At 36.8% G+C, this 8854-nt stretch overlaps 1 protein-coding gene across 1 annotated transcript; it reads left to right on the forward strand.

The window, feature by feature from the left end:
* The first annotated feature begins 6948 nt into the window (after positions 1-6948).
* Positions 6949-7527, forward strand: LOC138883173 (uncharacterized). The gene has a single exon (XM_070163836.1). It carries the CDS (start codon positions 6949-6951, stop codon positions 7525-7527), a length of 579 nt encoding a protein of 192 aa, XP_070019937.1.
* Positions 7528-8854: the final 1327 nt, after the last annotated feature.

Consider the following 8854-nt stretch of genomic DNA (forward strand, 5'->3'; position numbering starts at 1 on the left):
TAAATACATTGATGTATTAGGTGAATTCAAATATGGAGAATATCTTCAGAACCCGCAAACATCAACAGAATAATTAGTTAAGGTCGTGATATGTATAACATTTATAATTATAGGTAATATATTGTAAGAGTTAATAACATGTTATGTTGTTGTATGTATGTGCCTCTTCATCTCTTCGGTTACTCTATCATGACCAAAACTCTTGTTGTTGACATCGATATACCTCTTGAAAGTGTAACATATAGTTGCCCATATGAAAAAATATGTTGCGATAAGCACAATCCAACGTTGGGTATTGTTTGACCCCATGCTTTATTTATTGTCATCGAAAAACATAAATGCACTGAAAATTATTTTCTGATGAATTTAAAAGGATATCATTCATTTTCTGGCGGCGAAAGTTGAATTCTTGGAATAAACACATATTTGGAAGATTTTGGGCCTATCATTATTTCTGCATGTATAATGTTATTGTCAAAATCTCTACATATCATAAACTAGTTGGTGCATGTTGTCGGCCCCCTTTTTCTCGTGAAATCGGGTTTATGACATTTGGGAGGATAACTCGTTCATTTTCGGGATTTGGGTTTTGAATTGAAGAGTCGCCACCTAATGATTTAAGTGCATTAGGACACTAAGAAGGGTTTTGATTTGAGTAACCAAAGATTGGGTAAGAGCTTGAAATTATCCCAAGGGGAAGGTGTTAGGCACCCCTCAGGATCTACTAGTGTGGTTCCCGGCCAAACCATGATTGTGACTTTAGGTACAAATAACACGTAGGCAAGTAAGAACTTCAAATAAGAGAGGATTTTCACGTAATGGTTACAAATAAACAAAGTTGGAAAGAACTAAAGAAAGAAATAATTTGAAATTTTAAAAGAAACAAAGAAACAAAGGAAGGGGGATGTCCTATGTTTATTAATAATATGGATTACCCCACACAACATCCGGTAATCACTCCTCAGTGAGGGGCTACACGTGATGTTATCACGTGGTCATCATATCCATATCTACCCTTTCCCACCCCGTTAAGGTATTAAAGCGCGGAATGGTCTCGTTTACCTATTGCATGATATTACCCGTCCCAATCCTATCAGTCCCGGAGGTATTTAAGACTACTAATCCTAAAAGGGAGGGATTTTAGGTTTGTTTGTAGTTTCAAAGGCAAAATTCTAAGGCGACATACAAAAACATGTATAGCAAGTTGGGGAGGAGCACATAACAAGTAAAAAAGGCTCAGATATACCTCCTTCAATCAAAGAAGCACATAGTTAGCATGACTTACACATACTGTTTAGGGTCTAATTAAGAACTTAAAAGTTGAAGCAGACTGATTTATTACATAATTCAGATAAGAAACCCGAATCAGATCTGCCTGCTGGTTGTAATTAATAAAATAGATTCTATTTATAATTTTCACCCTAAAGCTTGCCTAAGTGTTGGACAAAGATCCTATAGACATGGTATATAATGAATTCAGAAAGCATTGAAATAAACTGAATGCGTACTGGTTAAGAAAGGTTGCCAGATTATTAAAGAAAGGCAAGTTTTTAGCAAAAAGGTTATAGCAAAAAGGTTATAAGTTATGCAGATGATGACACGTCGTTATTACTGGTTTTAGCCTTATAAGTGAATGAAGCGATTCAGATTCGATTAATAGTTCCTATAGACATGCTTTCTATGCGTTGTCGATTTTAAAACCATTTATAGACATGGTAAAGAATGCAGAAGCCTTATAGACATGATATCTAGATGCTGAATTTTTTTTTTTTGTTTAAGACCTATGAACATGATTGCTAGATGAAGAACGGATATACAGGATTTAGAATGACCTATTGGCATATTTCTCTATATGCATATGCAGAATTCAGATTTCCAGGTACTTATGGACATGATTTTTATATGAGAGCAACAGACCTATGATCAGAAATACTTATAGATGTGGCATCTATGTGAGAAAATCAGAATACCTATAGGCAGGATATCTATGTGAGAATGCAGAATTTCAGAAATACCTATAGGCAGGATATCTACCCTTTGCATACATAGTTACCCCTCCCTTTTTCACTAGCCATCCCCAAGAAATTATTACAGCCCAGAAAAAAAGGTAAAAGAATACATCAGAAATTAAAAAGTACAACCAAGGAGAGCCTGATTCAGACTTCATTTATGAAATATGAGGTAAACCAACTCCAAGAGATCATGATCCAAAGTCTTTTTCCCATTTGGATGTGTCAAAGTTTCCTAAGAGCCTCAAAGGGGACTCCGGGCAATGCTCACACCCAAATACATTATCAGATTAAGACAAGTGCAGTGTGGAATGGCCAGCCCTCAAATGTCCAAGTTCAGAGGGAGCTCAAGGTCCCAAGGCAAGACTCACAAGAGGGGGGCAAAACTTAAGGACTAAGAGAGTGTGCAAGTGCAGAAACAAAATTCTGAAAGGGGGAAAGGGAAAGGGAAACAACTACAAATAAGTACGCATAGAGGTACATGGGGAATATGGAAATTGAAAAGACTAGGCAGGCTGTGGGTATACCCAGCAATGGAGAGTGCTAGTACACCCAAAAGCCTACTAAAGCCTACTATAACACATTATTAGAGGCTAGGATCCCAAGGGATCAAGTTTAATTCATGGACAATAATTTGAATATTGTCATGCCTTAAACTATAGCTCAAACACATAGGGGGAAGGGGTTTTGGGATTCATAATAGGAGCAGGTAGAAGGAAATAAACATGCTAATTCAAGTACAGAAACAATAAGTAGACATGAATACAAAAGCAGTAAATAAACACGTTGTTGTGGTGCTAAAGCTTAAATCAGGACATACCAGTTTCAAAGAAACAAATAGAGAAAAGCAGTTAGGTCTTGTAAACAGGCCACAGTGCAGACAAGAGAGAATACTATTGTGTATGAATGTGAGTTCAGAAAGATTGTGAATCCTTTTTCGAGTTTGTGAAAGAGGCGTGCCTTTATAGTGTGAAAATCAGGCAGAAATAAGGTAAGAAAACAGTTAAGGAACTGATTATAAATTAAGAATCAATCACACAAGACTTCCTTTAATTAAGGAATTCAGATTCAAACGGGAAAACTACTTAAGGGAAGAAGTCCAATAAACCTTCTGTGCAAAGCATGCAATTAGGGGCAAATACATAAAAAGTTATTTAAGGGACAAAATTTTGAAATACACGTTTGTACAAATAAGGTAAGAAAATCAATTAGTAGCCAGTAAATCAAGAGTCAGAGATTTTGTAATTATTGGTCCATGAGTGAACCAAGCCAGAAAAGCTGAGAAAGGTTTTAACTTAAGTCGAATCACAGGGAAATCAGCAAACAATGGAAAGAAATCAATCAAACCTATTAAGAAGGAAGTCTGAACCAATCCCAAATTTGAAAGCTATTTTAGAGGGAAGTTCATCACATATAAAGAGCATATAGACATGTTAAATTGAAAGAAGATGTTATGTCATTGCAAAATCAGTAGATAATAGGCTACAGGTGCATGTTTGTCACATAGGTTAGCAATGTAGAAAAGAAGTAGCAAAAAGATCCAGTGTAAAGCAAAAGTCAAAATCATATGAAAACAAGGATTTCAAAACTCAGTTCAGAGACTCGAAACTGGTCTGAAAGAGTTAGGGTTTTTGAAATAAAACCAGTTCAGGAAAATCACATAGCCAATGATTTCCAAACTAGGAAGAACCCCCAAATTCTAGGGTTTCTACCATCAATCGAGTGCAGAGATGAGAGGACAAGTAATTGAGTCGAAACAGGTTCAGAGGTCTCAGAAAAGAACTGAAACCTTTAACATGTTACTCTCAGCAACAAAACTCATGAGAAACATGATAGAAGAGTAACATGCGAAACACAGCAGAAGAGTTCAAAGAAAACATGGTAGAAGAAACTAATACGAAACATACTGGAGAAATTGATAAGAACAGTAGGAGAAACATATTAAGAAATATTAGAAGAAACTTAACTAGAACATAGTGTAGGAAACTTAATAAAAAACACTCAAGAGCACAGTAGGGGAAAATACAGTAGAAGAAACACACAAGAATCACAGTAGAGGAAAATATAGTAGAAGAAACACATGAGAACACAGTAGAGGAAAATATAGTAGAAGAAACACACAAAAGAAAGAGAAAATCAGAGAAACATCTAAATATTTCAGAAAAACCAAAGTATAGTTTTTTTTTGAAAGAAAATCCAGAAAATCATTTAAAAGCTTAGGGAAAGCATAGATCTGGAACAGATCTAAAGAGATTAGAAAAACCTCAAATCTAGGGTTTTCAGAGGAACCCAAACGGTGATAAAGGCTTGGATATAAACAAAAGGAGTCGTAGCCAGGCTCGAAACAGACATAGCTTGCCGGAGCAGGGTCGAAGATGGCCGTAAAGCTTGAATCAACAGAGGTCTGGATCCAAATCTTCGTGGTCGAGTCATGAAGCTTCAGTTAACCAAACCTGAGGAGCCATAGGTGGCTTGGTGGGTGGTGAGACCACCATAGATTTAAGTTAGAAGGTGGCCGGAGAAGATGAACATAACTCATCGGAGAGGAGAGAAGAGGGAAGGTTCTAGAGAAAACCAGAAGTAGAGAGATAGAGATGAGTGAGGAATGAGAGGGGTATTGGGGGGGTCGTTTGGTTAAAAAAGGTAAGGACGGATGAGGACCGTTGATCTTTTTGATCAACGGCCAGGATTTAATAAGCTTTTGGGTCGGGTAGGGGTAATTGGGGCCTGGGTCGGGTTTTAATTAAAATTGGGCTGAAATTGGGGTCCAATTAGGGGTCAGATTTTAGGCTAAAATTGAAACAGATTGGGCTATTATTTAAATAGCAGTTTTTCCCTTCAAAATTAAAAAAAATAGTAAATTAATTTCCAAAAATAAATTGAAAGCATAAAAATGATTTATAAAACATAATTATCCAATTAAAAATACTGAAGTTAATTTTATAAATATAAACATCATTAAATCTTAAAAAGGCTAATATCGCAATTACGTGCAATTTAGCTTTAAAAATACAAATAAATTTATAAAAAAATATGCAAAAAAAATATTAGATATATTTAATGCAAATATGAGAATCCAATAGATGAATCACCAAAATGATAATTTTGGGAACAATTACTGAGTTTTTCTTGCTAAAATAAGGCAATAAATTGATTTAAAAATCCTTAAAATTAAGAGAAAAATATTAAAACCTTGGGACATACTTATATATGCATGTTCATGATATTTTGAATGTATTTTGCATATTAAAAATATACAAAAAAAAATTGAGTATCAACACATGTCATGACCCAAATCAAAGGGCCGCGACGGGCGCTTGATGCCTGGTGCCTTACTCAACCGAGTACCAACGTAATATATCTTTCTTATCGTACTATCCTGGGTAAATGAGCCGAAAAGTCTGTCATGAGATAACCAGAATAAAACATAAGGGGATACTCGATATAGGACGACCCAACATGATATACAAACTTATACATGTGACATACGAGCCTATAAGGCCGACATGATCATTTGTACACTCACAATATAGGCCGATAAGGCCGTACAAGTATCCATATACATAACATCTATCTACAAGCCTCTAAGAATACATTAATATCATAAAGGTCGGGATAGGGCCCCGCCATACCAATCAATACATGTCCAAATCATACTGACCAAATAGGCAACTCTAGAGCAAGTGGAGTGAACCAACACCTTCCAATAAGATGATAGCCTACTAGTAGGACTGCCAACCTGTCTATCAGGACCTGTGGGCATGAACATAGTGTCCCCAAGCAAAAAGGATGTTAGTACAAATAAAATACAGAGTATATAAGGTTGGAAAACATAAATAAGAACAGTAATGTAAAGAGAGAAATGACTAAGAGTCATTATCCAAGAATTGGCTTGCTGCCACGTGGGGATGGGGGTGGGAAATTTTAGTGGGGGTGGGAAATTTTTAATCTTTATCCACTTATTAGGTAATTAGGTAGTATCCCGTTACCCGGTAATTAACCAATTACCGCATAATAAGAATTGTCTCAAATTACTTAAAATTCTACTTATTTTTAATATACTTTATACATCATACTATCACGGTCATATGGTACTTTGTATGATACTAGTCCATAAATATCAGGTATTTTAGCTCGGGCCGTATTTTATCCCAAAATGTCAAACTTTGATGAAATTCATTTTCTTTGATTTGCTTACCTTCTCACCTTCACGAATTTACTCATTACTTGTTTGAAATAGCATAAAATGCTTATAATTTTAAAATAATCTCATTCCCGTACTTACGTCGATTAACGTACGATGAAACTTTAACGTACGAAAAATGCGGGATGTAACATCTCATTTCCAAGCTTTCATTAATTTACTTATGGCGTACTTTCACGTACGAAAACATGGGGTGTAACAGTTTGGAAGGTTGATGGTTTGACCGAGAGTTGAATTTGATGATATCAGGTTTAGATTTTTGTTTCGGGAGTTGGAATAGGTCCATTATGTCATTTGTGACTTGCATGTAAAATTTGAGGTCATTCGGAGTTGTTTAGGCTTGAATTGAGGTGCAATTCATGGTTGTGATGTTGTTTGGTGTGATTTGAGGCCTCGAGTAGGTCCGTGTAATATTTTAGGATTGGTTGGTCCGTGTATTAGAGTCGGAAGCTTTATTAGAGGGGTTGTTACGAGTGTGGGGACTTGAGTCATCTCAAGAGGGATTACCCCAGACTTTTGATTAGGGTTCCATAGTAGAGAAAACAACATATGATTTCAGCACTAGTAGCTACACCGTCCGCACAACCATCTAGGGATAGGGCTCAGTCAGTTGGACGTCACCCAAGAGGGGGAGGTCGGTCAGGCAGTGGTCAGGCTCGTTGCTATGCATTTCCTGCTAGGCTATAGGCAGTTGCTTCCGATGCCATGATCACAAGTATTGTTTTAATGTGGCACATGGATGCTTCAATGTTATTTAACCATGGTTCCACTTATTCATATGTGTCATCATACGTTGCTCATTATTTGGATATGCCTCGTGATTCTTTAGTTATGCTTGTTCATGTATCTGCAACAGTAGGTGATTCTATTATGGTAGATTGTGTATATCGGTCGTGTGTGGTGAAAATTGGGGGTTATAAGACAAGAGTTGATATCTTATTTCTCAGCATGGTAGATTTTCATGTGATTTTGGGCATGGATTGGTTGTCACCCTATCACACCATTCTTGTTTATCATGCTAAGACCGTGAAATTGGCTATGCTGGGGTTGCCAAGGTTGGAGTGGAGAGGCTCACTGGATCATGTTCCCAGTAGAGTGATTTCATATTTGAAGTCTCAACAGATTGCTGAGAAGGGGTGTTTGGCCTTAATGAGGGATGTTAGTGTTGATATTCCTACCATTGACTTGGTGCTGGGAACTCAGCCCATCTCTATTCTACCATATGACATGGCACCAATAGAGTTGAAGGATTTGAAGGAACAACTTCAAGAGTTGTTTGATAAGGGTTTCATTGGGCTTAACGTGTCATCTTAGGGTGCACCAATACTATTTGTGAAAAAGAAAGATGGTTCTATGAGAATGTGTATTGACTACAAGCAGTTGAATAAGGTTTCTATCAAGAACAAGTACCCACTACCAAATATTTATGATTTGTTTACTCAAATTTAGGGTGCTAGAGTATTCTCGAAGATTGATTTGAGAATGGGGTATTATCAGTTGAAGATTCGGACGTCAGATCTTCCAAAGACAACTTTCAGGACCCGTTATCGTCACTATGAGTTTCTGGTGATATCTTTTGGGATGACCAATTCCCCAACAACTTTTATGCACCTTATTAACAATGCATTTATGCCTTATCTCGATTCATTCATCATAGTTTCATTGATAATATATTGGTGTATTCCTGCAGTCGGGAAGATCATGAGCAACACTTGAGGATCGTGCTCCAAACATTGAGGGAGAAGAAACTATTTGCTAAATTCTCCAAGTGTGAGTTTTGGCTAGACTCAATGTCATTCTTGGGCCATGTGATGTCTAGTGAGTAGATTAAGGTGGATCCGAAGAAGATTTTGGTAGTTCAGAGTTGGCCAGACCATCTTCTAATACTGAGATCCAGAATTCACTTGGTTTGGCTTAGGGCTGCTTATCGGGCGGATTTGGCAGTTATTTACTCTTAATGGTTTGGCTTATCGGTTATCGACTTTTTAAATGTATTAATCCGCTAGCCACCCGATAAGATATCGGGCGGATTGGTATCGATTTAGCTCTTATCGGGCAGTTATCAGGCGGCTTGTCGGCCTAATTCAATCTATATTGCGTGCATTAATTATTTTGTTGCAAATAGAAGAGGGTTAGCTTGGAACCAATCGCACACCGACTATGAGATGTTAGACTAAGCTACACTTCTTATATTGTTGGGATACAGACAATGAACTGACACTTGGATCCGGGGAAAAGGAGCAGAGGAAAGGGCAAAAGGAAATAGAAAGTTAACGGATAAAAATATAAAAACAACAAAAAAGCAAAGCGAACACATTTAATTGTGCTAAAATTGGCCATTAACAAAAAAGTATATTAATCACTTAATTCGTTCTGATATACAAATCCACTGTGATTCACATTTACTATTGCAAAATCTTCTTATTTCTGCAAGCTTAAAAAATATACTTCCGCAGAAATAGTCCCTATAAAGCCAGCCACTAGACGTCATCATAACTCTTTCCAGATTGCATTAGTTCTCCAAATCCATATATACATATTCTTAACGGGTTAATGGATTATCAGTTAAGAAAATTGAATAATCCGCCCCCAAACCGATAAGCCGTTAATAAAAATATTTCAATCTGTTCCCCGTCCGTTA

The sequence above is a fragment of the Nicotiana sylvestris genome, chromosome 12, assembly GCF_000393655.2.
Source record: "Nicotiana sylvestris chromosome 12, ASM39365v2, whole genome shotgun sequence".
Classification (NCBI taxonomy): Eukaryota; Viridiplantae; Streptophyta; class Magnoliopsida; order Solanales; family Solanaceae; genus Nicotiana; species Nicotiana sylvestris.

Excerpts from the sequence above, each read along its gene's own strand:
- LOC138883173 (XM_070163836.1), top strand. The coding sequence starts at position 6,949 with ATGGATGCTTCAATGTTATTTAACCATGGTTCCACTTATTCATATGTG.